Genomic DNA, 14898 nt, shown 5'->3' on the forward strand with positions numbered 1-14898 from the left:
GATGTCCTGCAATTATTTGCCCAAACAAATAAATCAAAATCATTTACATTTTGCACAATGTTTACCCACTGTCTGTGTTATGCATTTCAGCACCATTTGAATAATTTCATTATTACTGTAAAAGTACCTTGTACTGTATGTAACAGATGACATGACTGGACTCAAACTGTCTTCTGTGATGGCTAGTGTGTGAGAAGCCACAAACAATGTTTTCTTATGGCAAAAAAATAACGTACCTCTGATTGCACCCGATGTGAAAGTACGTATTGATCCACATAAATATTAAACATTTTTTTATTTTATAACAAAAGGGTGTAACAACAGCTATACACAATATAAACATGAACCAGCAGTTGTAAGAACATTGACATGTACAAATTTCCGGCCTGTGTGGACATAGCAGGTTTTACCAAATATATCAAAAGAGTGAACCCACACTGTTCGTCTTAAATACTGTACATAACTATAACAAGTATCTCTTCAGGAATCCTCTATTACAGTGCGAGAGGAATTACTCCATGCCTGCCGGATTTGCCTCCAGGGAGTCCCAAGAACCGCAGCAGCAATGAAAAAGAAGACCAAGATCAGGCCTTTGGCCAAAGCCTGAGAATGTGGCTCACCTAAAAGAAAAACAAAAGAGACACAAAAGTGTACCGTATTTTTGGTTACCTTAAGTAACAAAAATATCTTTTTTTTAGTCTTACCAGAGTAATATTTGGTCAAGGGGAAGGCGAGCTGAGGCCAGCATACATCATTCTTGTCACAATCATACTCTGTGAAATTTATTTGGAACCTGAAAAACAAAAAGTGTAATATACAGTATTCCAGTTCAACTCAGGCGAAAGCAGTGGTTCTTAACATCATTTGAGGCACTGAACATGCAAATTATATACATGCATTCCCCCCCAACCTTTCATAATGTATAATAAGAATGCATCATGAAAAAAAATAGTAATTTTAATATTACATCTGTGCAAAAATAAACCATATATCAGCTGCACCCCCAACAAAACATGATTGAATCCAAAGAGAATAAAAAAAATTAAACTGCTGTAATGCTAACTGGAAACAAATACTGACATAATCTAAATAGTTTGGTATGAAATTACCTTTTGAAAATAATTTTTGAAAATTTACATAAGAAAAACCTTTCAAAACAATTTCAGCTAAAAATTGTGGTCATATGAATACTGAACAGGATGGCGGACCATATAATCTGACCTACAGCATTTTTAAATAAATTGCTGAAACTAGCATCAGCATTTGTCCGGCGGGTTTTGACATTATAATTACCTGGTTTTTGGAGGTCCGGTACGGACAGGGATGTCGATAAAAGTAACTGACGAGGTCACTTCAAACATCTCTGCCTCTGCAGGATCTGCACATGGGGCGAAATCACCTCCTCCGCAATCTAATGTCCAGGTGGACAGTGTGGACCTAAAAATGGTCAAAAACAAGAAGAAAGTCTCGAGCCATATTTATCGTCTACAGCATGAACTGAATTTCTATACTCACTGCACTTGTACAGCTTGGATCATCCTTTGAGCATTTCCTTCAGTCGTTTCATTAACTAAACTCCAAATGTTGATGTGGATATGGGATGGAATTCCACTGCAAGAACCTTCTCCATCTACCTTCGAAGTGCTTGAGTTTCCATCTAAAATTCAGTTGACATGACAGTAATGCGCAAACGTAGTTCATTTCATGAGCTCATGTGGTCATCCACAGATCTAACGGCCTTGTTCTTCCTGTGTACTCACAACTTATTTTGATCCAGTCTGCTTCTGTTTCAGAATCCGGGTTTCCACTGTTTGCAGCATATGTGGCTGTGATCAAGTTTTTCTGCATAGAACCAACAGTGTCCCTGAAAGACATTTTACGTCGTCTGAGCACATGCCCTACATATTTTTGTACTTAATTAATGTAGAGAATCTCACCTCAGGAACTCACACTGAGTCAGGTTTTGTAGGCTGACAAGTAAAAGACATCCTGATGTTGAATTCACAGCAAACAGAACTGGTTGTTCCTCAGCAGTGGAACACAGCCCATCGCGCACTTTACAGCACAACAAAGAGTTGGTTCTTTGTCAATCCATTTTAATACAAAAAATGCTATCATTCAATTGTTGATAATATAGATGATCAGGCAACCAATAGTGATCGCATCACCTGGTTTCCAGAGATTGATAGATGTCCTCTGCACAGAGAAAGTATTATTTTCTGTCCTCTTAATCCCACCAATGACGGGCTTTCCCACTTGGTAACCTGTCACATGCTGGTGCGTTAACAACTTGACAGAAACAAATGTCTCAGCTGTTCTCTGGAGAAAGTGCTCTCACCTGGATTCCCCGAGTTAGAGTCTCCCACATAATCTCTTGTCAGGAAAACAGCAGAATACCTTGTCGTTAACTTCACTGCAAAGAGAAACTGATTAGGAAACAAAGTGCCCTCATAGTGATGGGAAAATGAAGCTTCAAATTTGCTCCATGAATCAGTTGTATTTTTTGGCTCCTCTAGATGGCACTGTCGGTTTAAAGACAGTGTGCTTTGTTGAACGGAGAGTGCCATTTAGGAATAAAAAAGACAAGTGGTTCATGAGGCAACTTGAAGCTTCATTTTCCCTCATCACTAAAATATAAGGATTAGATAAAATGGTGTTATGAGCATGTACCGCTTCCATTTAAAACGACTGTCCCGACAGAGCGTATCATGGTGATATTTGTGATGAGATTCCCTTTCCAGTAGAATGTATAATCCAAAGCCAAGGTCACATTCTTACACACCAGGCCTCCATCTTCACGGATATAAATCAATTAATCACAGAGGACACAAATCAATTTAGCGCCAGTACGATGTAATATGTACCTGGAGTAATGTCTGCATTTGACAAGAAATTACTCAAATCCCCGATCAATTCGTCTCTGACTTCTACTGTGATATCACCTACAGTAAAGAGAAATGATTTAGTCAAACCATAATATTTGCAGGCAATGTTGCAGTTTTCCGAGATCTAGTACAAACCTCCTTGTCCATTGTTCACTTGAACCCTCAAATCTGACGGACGTGTTTGTAAAGGGAAATCAGTTGGACATGAATCCAGCAGGTTCAAACATTTGAAATTAAAGTTCTCCAAAAAGGCAACTGGAGCATTGGAAACACAGTGTCCAATTGCCATCTGTGTGCAAAACACAGCAAATGTTTTGGTAAGCTTTGGCAACACAAACATAAAAAAAAATAATCATAAGTAATATAACAGACATTACTAACCTGGGGAATAGTGAACAACTGATCATCCATAGTAAAAATGGGATTTCCTTGTTTGTAGATATTAAAAACTGGTGCAGACAAAACAGGCATTTGGAAGGAGGGGCGAGGCTTTGGTGTTCTAAACAAATTAAAAGACAAAACCAGATTTTTATAACAAATAACATGATGAGATATTAAAAACAATGACTGAATAATTTTCCCACATTGTGTCTCCATTATAGAAGAGCCCCAGGTATGGGTTGTTTTCAGGTGGGGAGATGACACACAGAAATGGAAACCAGTCTGGGGAGTCCTCTCTCTGTGCAGAGCAGTGATAATCTGGAACTGGAGGGAGCTGTCCACCAAAGGGCCCTGGGAAACAGTGCAACTCAAACAGCTTCAACTCCTCAGGTGAACAGTCCTGTTGAAATAAAGGTAAACATAGAAGATGATAAATAGAGAAGCAAATCAGTATTATATCAGCCTTTTTTTGTACCTTGTCACAACAACAGCGGATATCACATGTCTGAGGAGTGAGGTCACATGGACAGGAGCCCAGAGGTTCGTACACTTGGTTTGGGATGATCGTTTGATTGGCTACAATGGAAGGGAGATTGACATTTAATGAAAATGCTGACTCTCGTGATATGTAGAGTTTAGCAGATTCATTATAATTACCAGATCCAGGATTAGTAGAAATCAAGTGAGCATGAATCTTGACCTGGATCAGCAATGATGCCTTAACTGTGTTGCCCTCACAGGCAGATAACTGCAGCGTCTCCAGGACACACAGCGGCTTTGGGCAGCAGTCTGTTTCGTTGTCACCGCACAAATGCAGACTTTTATTTAGCTTCATATTAACCTGGAGTGCATTCTGTGGATTCACAAATCAAACAAGAGGGTCATTGTACATCAAGGTTTTTAAAATCATTCAATTTCAGCTTGCGTGTAGTGACAATATATTACAGTTCAGGAATTACCGTTCCAACAACTTCCGTTGTCACATTCCACAATGTTTCCTCAGCTGCGCACGATGGAGGATCAAGACTTCCTGTCAATAGACATATAAAAGTGATCAAGTGTTTTCCCCTATTTAGAAATTGTTATATTTAAGGAGTTGTTGTTCGTACCTGTTAACTTGGATGGAAATGCAGTGCGCACGTTTAGAGAGACGTCTTTTATATTGCCCAGTAAATATGCCTTGATTCTTGGTCCAGTGGCAATCATAGACGATGGTTGGAAAACTGATGACAATGACATGTATTTTAACAACTAGACTTTTAGATGTATATTAAAACATTAAACTGCCGTGTTCATATGTACAAACTGAACTCAGATACGTCATTACTTACCAAGATCTTTGCTATCCGCCCAACAAAACAGTAGGAAAGATAGGAGAGCCACCACCTTGGCCATTGTATCCAAAATAGCTCGCGAAGACTTAAATTTAAGAGTTTACTCCTATAGTCGTCGAACACATGTCTACAAGACTGTGCTGTTCGAAAACGGACTAAGATTGAATATTAAAGCTACTTTTAAGTTGAGCGTCGCTCTGCGCTGTTACTTAGCGACGCAAGACTCGAACGAACGTGACGTAATTTGTAAGCGACTTTTGTATGATAGCGCGATGCTAAGGCAATTTGTGTTGTTGCAAAATAATGTCTTGAATTAAAAATAACTAATTTTAGCACAAATTACTACCGTGTATAGAGAATTAACAGAATCAATATTTCTCCGAGATGACAGATGCATAGATAATGATAAAGCAACCGCGCGGTGAATTATACGTACGTCCGGTTCTCAACATTTCTTCCTGTTTCAGAGGCGCTTAAATAGATGGAATAAATATAAAAAATTAGTAAGAGTGTCTGTGAGTTTGCTTAAAACACCAGTTTCCCCTCAGATAATAAAATCCTAATAGTAAAAAATAATAGTTGCATGAAAAGAATAGTTATAAATAAAATAAATCAAAATACGTCAGTACTATTTTCAAGATACAATTTTTCATAAACACATTTAATACGTCAATATTTATATGACGCTTTTAAAATGCGTAGTGTCTCTGCATCTTATTCATAACTAACAATTGTTATTTTGTAAACGTTTTTACATCTCGTGTTTTTAAATCATTATCTTGATCAGCAGTTTAATTCAAGTTTTTAATCCACTGATTCTTGCTTAATTCGTGTATTTAATTGCAGTCATATTTTTGGCACAAAAATAAAACTCAATTCACATCAATTATTTTGTGTACGATCGGCCCGGTCACGTGTAGCCCATTTCAAGCATTGAACTGCTCAATGCGCAGACTCCAAAACAGAGTGACGTGGAGAGTCGACTAGCGTCCTCTGCTAAAACTTTAGAAACTATGACGATATTGCAAATCAAGTTGCTTGCTGGTTGATAGTGACCCAAACATGTAAGGGCTCGCCGAATGAAGTTGTTCTTTTAGACGAAGTTATCTTCCTCCAGTATTAACAAAGGCGTATAGTGATCTAGCCTTTAGCTGATATAACGACAGAGAGAACCTGTGTATGGATAACGTCAAGTAAGTCAAGTGTATTTTACCACAGAATTCCAAATATGACACTGGATGAACAGGATGCAAGTTGCGGGACCTTTGCTGGAATTTAACGAACGGTAACTGTTGCCGACCTGTTAGTTAGCTTGCTAACAATTGCTACTATCAGAAGAGAGGGGATCAGCAAGCTGTCAAAATGAGCTCTCTACTGCGGGGTGAAGAAATGTGTTTGGCCCAACTGTTCCTTCAGTCTGGATCAGCTTACGACTGCATCGGTGATCTTGGAGAACTGGGCATTGTCGAGTTCAGAGATGTAAGTCCTGAAATAATTTAGATTGTGTTCAAGAAAAATGTATTTGTGATCTACTTTTTGTTACCGTTCTTTGCATCTGTTTCCAAATGAAAGGAAAAGCATCATTTTTAATTGCATTTTGTTGATGTTTGTGTGTCTCCTGTTTCAGCTTAATCCCAGTGTTAATGCATTTCAACGAAAATACGTAAATGAAATCAAAAGGTGTGAAGAGATGGAGAGGATCCTTGGTAAGTATTTATTGATCTGTGATACTTTTTTTTTTATAGGAGGCCAATATGATAGTATTGTGATCGTTTGAATTAAAAGCATGAATGCAGTGATTTTTCTTTCAAAGCCTGGAGAAAGCTCTTGTATAGTAGTAATACAATAAAGAACAGAGTGCCTTCTCATTCAGTTCAATTGAAAGTCAATGACTGCTGTCATGATAAATGCCATCCTGTGTTTGTTGAGTTGAATGTGATGACTTTCACTATATTGAATTCTTTTACTCAGTCAAGAAGCGTAGAAAATTATGCAACACTTGTGTGACTGTTTGTCACTTGTGTGGCTGTCCATAACATTTTGCTTAAATACACAATAGCACAATACAGGATTTTCCTTAAATACACAATAGCACAATTTAGGATTTAAAATGTCCCATGTACTGTCAACAGGCTATTTGTTGAGAGAAATCAAGAAAGCTGATATTTCATTGCCAGACGACGATGTTAATCCAGTGGCTCCTCTACCGAAACACGTGATGGGTATAATGGTATGTGAACGGCCTTTATGTTACATGTTTCTTTTCCTGGTCAACAATCGCATTGGTTGTATGTGTTCATCCAGGAGCAACTGCAGAGGCTGGAAGTTGAGCTCGGCGAGGTCATGAGGAATAAAGAGAGATTACAAAAGAACCTGTTGGAGCTCACAGAGTACACACACATGCTGCGTATCACCTGCAACTTTGTGCAGAGAAGCACTGATGTAAGTGGGGTCATATTGTAGTACTAGTTGAAATTGTGCGTATGTACTTTCTCATTTTTTATGCAACACTGGAATGCAGTACAGTACAGAGGATTCCAATATACTGTTTTATAAATTTTACTCCCATACATTGATGATGTATTATTTTCCCTCCAGAGAGAGCCATTGCAAGCCACTTATGAGGAGTTTCCTTTCCTAGAAAAAGACACAGTGATGGATTACAGCAGTATGCAGAGGCTAGGAGCCAAACTGGGGTAAAGTGACAACTTTGCTTGTATTATCATACCTCTTATATAAGCGGTTAGGCAGGTTTGAGTTAATGTATGAATGTTGGAACACACAAACATGGTCATGGAAATAATGGGAGTGATCCAAACTGGAATATGGAGATATATAATATATAGGATATAATACATAGGAATATGGCTGTTTATGAATCTTGTTTTCATTATCGCAGTTTTATCTCTGGGCTCATCCAGAGGGCAAAGATCGAGGCCTTTGAGCGCATGCTGTGGAGAGTATGTAAAGGCTTCACCATTCTCAGCTATGCCGAAGTCGAGGAGTATCTCGAAGATCCTGACACCGTAAGTTTTCCAGTTGGCTCTTGTTAGCTGCATAACCTGCACATTTTAATTAGAAAAAACATTCTAAAGGTATTAGCGCTACTCCAGGATTTTCCCACATTCCTAAAACATCCACGTTAGGTTAATTGAAGATTCGGAATTGTCCGTTAGTGTGAATATGAGAGTGAACGGAGTCTTTCTTCTTCATGTTACGGTGTTAACATTCTTAATGAAGCCTTTTTGCTTTTTCTCAGGGTGAGCCCATCAGAAGTGTGGTGTTCCTAATCTCCTACTGGGGAGAACAAATTGGCCAGAAAGTGAAGAAGATCTGTGACTGGTAAAATGACACACGTTTTGCTGTCGAAAAGAAAGATCCTCCTCTAAGTCATACCTGTTTTCTTTCTGCTCTAGCTACCACTGTCATGTGTATCCATATCCCAGTAGCAATGAGGAGAGGAACGATGTTGTGCAAGGACTAAGTACTCGCATTCAGGACCTGAACACTGTATGTCAGTTTTTTCTGTGTCATAATGCAAATTCTGTCGTCTTGTTAAAATTTAATATGGAGAGGTTAAATATCTCTTAACGTGCTTGCTTCTGAGAAAAAAAAAAAAGTCAGGAGACATCATACAGTCGATGGACTGAAAATATTGAAAATGAAAAAGTACTCAGGCCACATTCCAAGCAATTTTAAAACATTTTAAAAACATCTAACTAGATTATCTTCAAATTCAAGATGACATGAAATTAATTTTCAAGAAATGTATAGCCTATTTAAAAAAAAAAAATAGTAAAATAAAGATCTATTCTATCCAGATCACGTGCGTGTTTAGAAGATGTATGAGTAAATATCGCATCACTACAATCCGGTACAGATATAAAAGTAGCCACAAAGAGTCTCTTTGAAACGATTAACCAATTTCCTCCAAGTTAGCGAGCCGGGAAGGTTTCTCTGGACGGGTCACTGCTTTGTAAATCAATTGCTAGCTTTAAGAACTACGACTGAAAAATCCAATTGCTTTGCACATGACCAGCATGAGATCCTGGCTAGCCTTTTTTTCCTCAAAATGTTGCACACCTACTTGAACTCTATCCCTTCTGAATGGTTTTGTTCTATCTCAAGCTTGTAAAGTAGTTGGAAATATCAACATTGTGTTTATATCGCCATCATAAAAATATAAATAACCTGTAGTGGGCCTTTTGCTGGCAATTTTCTGAAACTATATTCTCAAAGTCTGTCTTGTTGCTGTTTGCAGGTACTTCATAGAACGGAAGATTACCTGAAGCAGGTCCTGATCAAGGCCTCCGAATCGGTCTACACTTGGGTCGTGCAGGTCAAGAAGATGAAAGCCATCTACTACATTCTCAATCAGTGTAGTTTTGATGTCACCAACAAGTGTCTTATTGCTGAAGTCTGGTGTCCTGTTGATGAGCTTCCCACCCTAAGACGAACACTCGAGGAAGGATCGGTAAAGAAACTCATCAACAATTATAGACTTCATTTCTCAGTTTTTTGTGGAACTAGGAAGATTTATACAGTTCACGGTCCTTTTTTTTTTTTTTCATGTTCAAACTTAATTTTGTTCCAACTGATGTCGCCACTATTACCAATGTCATTACTCCCATCACTGTTCGCTTTAAGATTGGTTACATGTATTGTACATATTTTGTTTGACAGAGGAAAAGTGGATCAACAGTTCCTTCCTTTGTCAATCGCATACCCACCAATGACACTCCACCTACTTTGATAAGGTGCAACAAATTCACTGTTGGCTTCCAGAACATTGTGGATGCCTATGGAGTAGGCACATACAGAGAGGTCAATCCTGGTAAGTATTTATTTACCATGTTTATGGAATCCTTGTATGATAAAAATATACTGCACAAAATTTTTGGAGGTAATTACACCGCATTGCTGTTCTTCCCCTAATTGTTTCCCATTCTTTATTGTAGCGCCTTTCACAATCATTACATTCCCCTTCCTGTTTGCTGTGATGTTTGGAGACATGGGTCATGGTCTTCTTATGGCTGCTTTTGCTTTTTGGATGGTGTTGTGTGAGAACAACCGCAAACTTAAGAACACCAGGAATGAGGTAAATACATTTATTTTCACCCCGAAGTGTAACTGTTGTTGATGAGGCTAACGTGTTACTGGGTGATTTGGTGTGCACATGCAGATCTGGAACACCTTTTTTGAGGGTCGATACATTATCCTAATGATGGGCCTCTTCTCCGTTTATACCGGCCTGATATACAATGATTGCTTCTCTAAATCCATTAATATCTTTGGTTCTGGATGGAGCGTCAAAGCCATGTTTACAGCTAATGTGTGGAAGTAAGTGATCACAAAGACAATGAACAAAAGTTTCTATGATTGTGTTGAAGGAGTCAAATATTCTGCTTTCAACTCACAATGGTTTTTGTTTAATCTTCTCCAAATAGTGCTCGGGATGTCAACAGGAACGGCTTCCTTACTTTGGATCCAAATGTAACCGGAGTGTTCAGAGGCCCCTACCCTCTTGGAATTGACCCAGTAAGTGGACAGTAATGAAGTCTCTCCACGTTTAATAAAACAATAGACATATCATGGTGTTAAATGATTTCGTATCCATCCGTAAAACCTTGGTGCATCTTTGTAACTTAATGGCATTTAATATTTTCACCAGTTCGAGCTGCTTTGTGCTGCTTGCTATTTTTGTATAATACATGAATATGTTTGTCTTATTCAAGATTTGGAACCTGGCTTCAAACCGTCTTACGTTTCTGAACTCCTACAAGATGAAAATGTCAATAATATTGGGCATCATTCACATGAGCTTTGGGGTGATCCTCAGCACGTTTAATCACTTGTAAGTTTTTTTTTTTTTATCTAAAGTTGACATTAGATGATGAAACTATAGGAATTAATTGTTTTTGTTTATTGATGAAAACAGGCACTTCAGGAGGAAGCACAATTTGTACTTGGTTTTTCTTCCTGAAATCTTGTTTCTGCTGTGCCTCTTTGGCTACCTGGTGTTCATGATACTCTACAAGTGGCTTTTCTTCTCTGCCAAGAACTCCAGACATGCTCCTAGCATTCTCATTCACTTCATAAACATGTTCCTCATGCAAGGTGACTCAATGCAGCCCCTCTACCCTGGACAGGTGAGGAACAAAAGTGTCCCCCTTTCTACCAACAAATGTTACTGATACTGCTGACACTAAAGTCAGTCTTTATAAAAGTCTGTATGACACTTGAATGGTTCTTAAACTACAGCAAATAAAAATAGTCATCTGTTATAATTAGTCGTTATTGGTGTGTCAAAGTCCAAATTATTTAAAATAATTTTGCTATTCTCCAATTTTAGTTAGTAAGTATGTGAAATTGATTTATGAAAATAAAAATATTTATAAATGAAGCTAAATGTTGTTTCTTGTTGTTTCCAGAGCGGCTTGCAGGTGTTTCTGTTAGTCATCGCTTTGCTGTCAGTGCCTGTCCTATTCCTAGGAAAACCACTTTACCTCTATTGGCTCCACAATGGAAGTCATCGGCTTAGAATGTACAGGGTGAGTAAAGAAGCACTTTGACAATCCAAATATCTCAACGTATATTTAAATCTGAGTTGGTGACCTCTTCTTTCTTAGGGCTATGAGCGCGTGCGTCGTAGCAGTGAAGAGGAGCTCTTCTTGTTAGGAACTCATGACATGGAGGAAGGCAGCAGTCACAGTGAGCTGTCCTCAAGCGGGGAGCAGCACACAGAGAAGGTCAGCCACTCAGCATTGTCAGTTTATCGTACGCTAATCAAATATTAGCTCAACCAATAAGCGACCATTTGTTGTTGTCAAAACAGTTTGACTTTGCTGATGAGTTCCTGCACCAGGCCATCCACAGTATTGAGTACTGCTTGGGCTGCATTTCCAATACAGCCTCTTACCTCAGGCTCTGGGCTCTGAGTCTAGCACATGCCCGTAAGTATGTAGACTTGTAGACCAGAATAGCCAGTGCAGGTTACCTATCACTCCTTGATGTGCCTTGGTCTTTTTTTCATTAAGAGTGACGTACTAATAATTTTAGCATTGTCTGTATGTTTATTTGTTATCCAAGATCAATTTGAATTGAACATTGCTAATTGTTTAACTCAATTCCAAAGCCTGTAATTATAAATATATATTTCATTGAATCCCACAAGTATAGTCATTGCACATTATCATACTTTGTCTAATTATTTTTTTTGCACACAGAGCTATCTGAGGTGCTATGGGCCATGGTGATGCGGGTAGGACTACGAATGGAATCGACTCTTGGGGTGTTATTCTTAGTGCCGGTGTTTGGCCTCTTTGCCGTCCTCACCGTGTCCATCCTGCTGGTGATGGAAGGCCTGTCTGCTTTCCTCCATGCCCTTCGACTGCACTGGTAAGTTGCTCTCTCAAGTGCATGAAACACGCACATGTGCCTTATTAAATCTTTTTTAATAGATATCACATTTTTTCCTCACTCAGGGTGGAGTTTCAGAATAAATTCTACAGTGGAACTGGAGTCAAGTTTTATCCATTTTCCTTCGCTCTCCTCCCCTCCAGCTTTGAACAGGAAGGTTTACTGTGAAGTAAAGGACATACTCTTGTTGGATTTAAACAGCCAAGATGTGATTATTCCAGTGATTTCATTGAATGATTTCACCCTCACCCCTCTTATCATTTTCCTAAAAGAATTGAACTTTTAAGAGGACCACAACACTGCCAATTTGTTCATTGTACTGTTGTTTTATCAGTATGCGGTATGCACAGTGAATACCTTTGGCTATTTTGTTCACTTTAGAGAACATTTATTGATTTCATTTGCAATTTCAATTTTCTTATTGTGCCAAAATGTATTGTTAGTGTCATGTATTAGAAAGCACTTCTGTAGTAGATAATTGAAGAGGATTAAAAGTAGAGAATTGATGAGCACAGTGTGTGTGCAGATCAGGCTTGTTAGATTAGCTAGGATTTGTTATTTATAAAAGTGAAGCATCTTTGCATTTACCACCCACATTTTGTATTTGGTCCACAGTATAATTCTTTTTATTTTTTATTTGTATTAAGTTCTTTTTTTTTTTTTTCTCAGAAGTTTAGGTTTTGGAATGTTTGGTTTGCATGTACGTGGTAGAAAGCAAGCCTTCATTAGAAGTTCAGCCTTTTATTGCACTGCTTGCCTTAATACAACCAAATAACACCATAGAAGCCTTTACTTAGACTCGTCTTCTTATTTTCTGATACCAAAACGCGACATACGATGTGATATATATGTATAAATATATTTTCTGTTTGTAAATGAAAAATGTAAATCTGAACGATGTAAAATGATGTGTGATACTTTTACAGGATTTTTAATTTATTCACATTTAAAAATGCTTCACAATTAAAGATAATGCACAGTTGATTTTTTTTTTTTTTTTTTTACTGAAAGGATTCATATTGTCCTCTTAGTATTTTCCAATTACTGCACAATCTAGCATTCTATGCAGGGATAAGTGAATTTTAGTGCAGCTTCAATGAGTGGTTAACAGTCATGGCACAGCACTTTATCAAATGTGATTATAGGATCATTTCGCAGTGAAATATGGCATTTGCAGTACAGTGTGTTAAAAAGTAGGTTATTACAACTGACCTCTGCAAATCCGGATGGCCAAATTTGTTTATTTACACTTATTTGCTGTCCCACGTTCTCTGGAATATACCAGTTGTATAAGACAAATGTTATAGTCCTTATCATCTCGTGTTTATTTTGCCATTTGTGTTGTTAGTATAAACACTCCCAACCTTTTCAAAGTTCGTGTAAGACTGTCAATTTTACATAATGTACGATAATATAAAATGTTTGGAGAATGCTGAACTAATTTAGATAATTTGTTTAGGAGGATTTAATAAAGTTATTTTTGCACCCATTATAAGATAATTTTGTTATTTTTAATTTGGCAACAGTATGACTCTTTGCATATGGATAAATAATTTGTCTCAATTAATCAAGTATATTGAGTGTCATTGAAGTTTAAACATAACACAACACATATGTCGAGCAAAATATCTGTCATCAGATACACAACTGACTTTGGAAGTCACACAAATCATTTGATTACAATGATTGCCTCAAAAGTTTGCGCAATAAAATATCAATTTAGGGGTCCAGTCCAGCACCACATCATTTTGATTCAGACATTTTCCTTTGTTTTTTCTTTTAATTATCTGATTGGACCACACAAAAACACTTGTTTCTAATATTAGTAGCATTTTTTTCCCAGATTTTTTGTGTGCACTGATCTGAACATCTCTTTATTATTTGACAACATGTCAGCGTTTAATTATTATTTATTTGTCAATGAGTATTCAGTGCAAGTGTCATTGCATTCTAATGAGTTTTTTGCGAATTTTGACTTCACTAATGCGTGTATTTGATAGCAATGACTATATTTGCATATTTGTCCGTTGACATGGACCAAAAAAGAAGCAACTCGTGAGCTTTTACGACCGCTACCGCCTTTCTCTTGTCTTGGCGCAGGAAGTCCCTCCGTTTGTCCGTTGCTGGGACGACGCGCGTATAGGACTCCATTCCGTGCGCGCACAAACACTTGCCAGTGTACAATATTAGATTAAAAAGAAAAAAAAAAACTACACTTGTACTCATGGCCCACGACGATATCCGCGTGGAATGGATACGACAGCGAGTTCGTGTTTGTTTCAATTTAGCTGATAACAAATGTTTCGACGAGCTTCTGAGTAGGAGAAATGGGAAAGAGGAGGATGAACTTATTCGCTTTTTAAATGTCGTTTCTGCAGAAAACATTGCACCGTGCCTCCTGTTTATGAAAACTGTCCGAGAGGAGGCGATTGAAGTTAAAATTCCTCAAGGTGAGTTTCCTATTTATTAATCTGTCATTAAATTATGTTAATGTTCTCTTCTTTGTACCATTAACATCAGAAAAGAGCAGCTTCAGTGAGTCTTTGGATAATGAGGCGCAATTGGAGATCCAACGAGGAAACAAGACTCCTGAACAACCACTCAGTCATGTGAGATGAAAAAAAAAAGAATATTTATTATTGGAGAATAAATAAGACAACTATTGTGTTTTTTTTTGTTTTCAGACAATTCAACTAGTCTATCACACTGAGCTTCACATGGCAATAAACCGAGTTCCAGAGAGATTTGCCAAATCTCGGGTTTTATATTTCCTCAGGACCACAAAGAGTAAGAGCAGTATCAAGATCGTTACAATTCCGGTGGGAAAACCAGTGCATTATTAGTGTTTCATTTCAGGGGCCATTGTAGAACCATTTGAC

At 37.9% G+C, this 14898-nt stretch overlaps 2 protein-coding genes across 2 annotated transcripts; one reads left to right on the forward strand and one right to left on the reverse strand.

The window, feature by feature from the left end:
- Window positions 1-280: 280 nt before the first annotated feature.
- On the reverse strand, window positions 281-5027 carry tctn2 (tectonic family member 2). The gene is made up of 18 exons (XM_049763822.2): window positions 4598-5027; window positions 4376-4489; window positions 4226-4296; window positions 3924-4119; window positions 3742-3842; window positions 3470-3666; window positions 3267-3384; window positions 3021-3174; window positions 2865-2942; window positions 2671-2793; window positions 2339-2413; window positions 2169-2264; window positions 1938-2055; window positions 1761-1864; window positions 1516-1657; window positions 1294-1437; window positions 705-793; window positions 281-620 (listed from the first exon to the last, which is right to left on the reverse strand). Exons 1-18 carry the CDS (start codon window positions 4659-4661, stop codon window positions 481-483), a joined length of 2124 nt encoding a protein of 707 aa, XP_049619779.1. The 5' UTR covers window positions 4662-5027; the 3' UTR covers window positions 281-480.
- Window positions 5028-5545: 518 nt separating this feature from the next.
- Window positions 5546-13001, forward strand: atp6v0a2b (ATPase H+ transporting V0 subunit a2b). Its single transcript, XM_049763780.1, has 21 exons — window positions 5546-5664; window positions 5819-6079; window positions 6228-6306; window positions 6733-6830; window positions 6905-7042; window positions 7199-7296; window positions 7500-7626; window positions 7860-7942; window positions 8017-8110; window positions 8862-9074; window positions 9284-9434; window positions 9559-9698; window positions 9783-9940; window positions 10048-10138; window positions 10336-10454; window positions 10539-10749; window positions 11032-11151; window positions 11230-11349; window positions 11436-11553; window positions 11827-11998; window positions 12085-13001. Exons 2-21 carry the CDS (start codon window positions 5963-5965, stop codon window positions 12185-12187), a joined length of 2550 nt encoding a protein of 849 aa, XP_049619737.1. The 5' UTR covers window positions 5546-5664; window positions 5819-5962; the 3' UTR covers window positions 12188-13001.
- The last annotated feature ends 1897 nt before the right edge of the window (window positions 13002-14898 follow it).

This window comes from Syngnathus scovelli, chromosome 3, assembly GCF_024217435.2.
Source record: "Syngnathus scovelli strain Florida chromosome 3, RoL_Ssco_1.2, whole genome shotgun sequence".
NCBI classification, from domain to species: domain Eukaryota; kingdom Metazoa; phylum Chordata; class Actinopteri; order Syngnathiformes; family Syngnathidae; genus Syngnathus; species Syngnathus scovelli.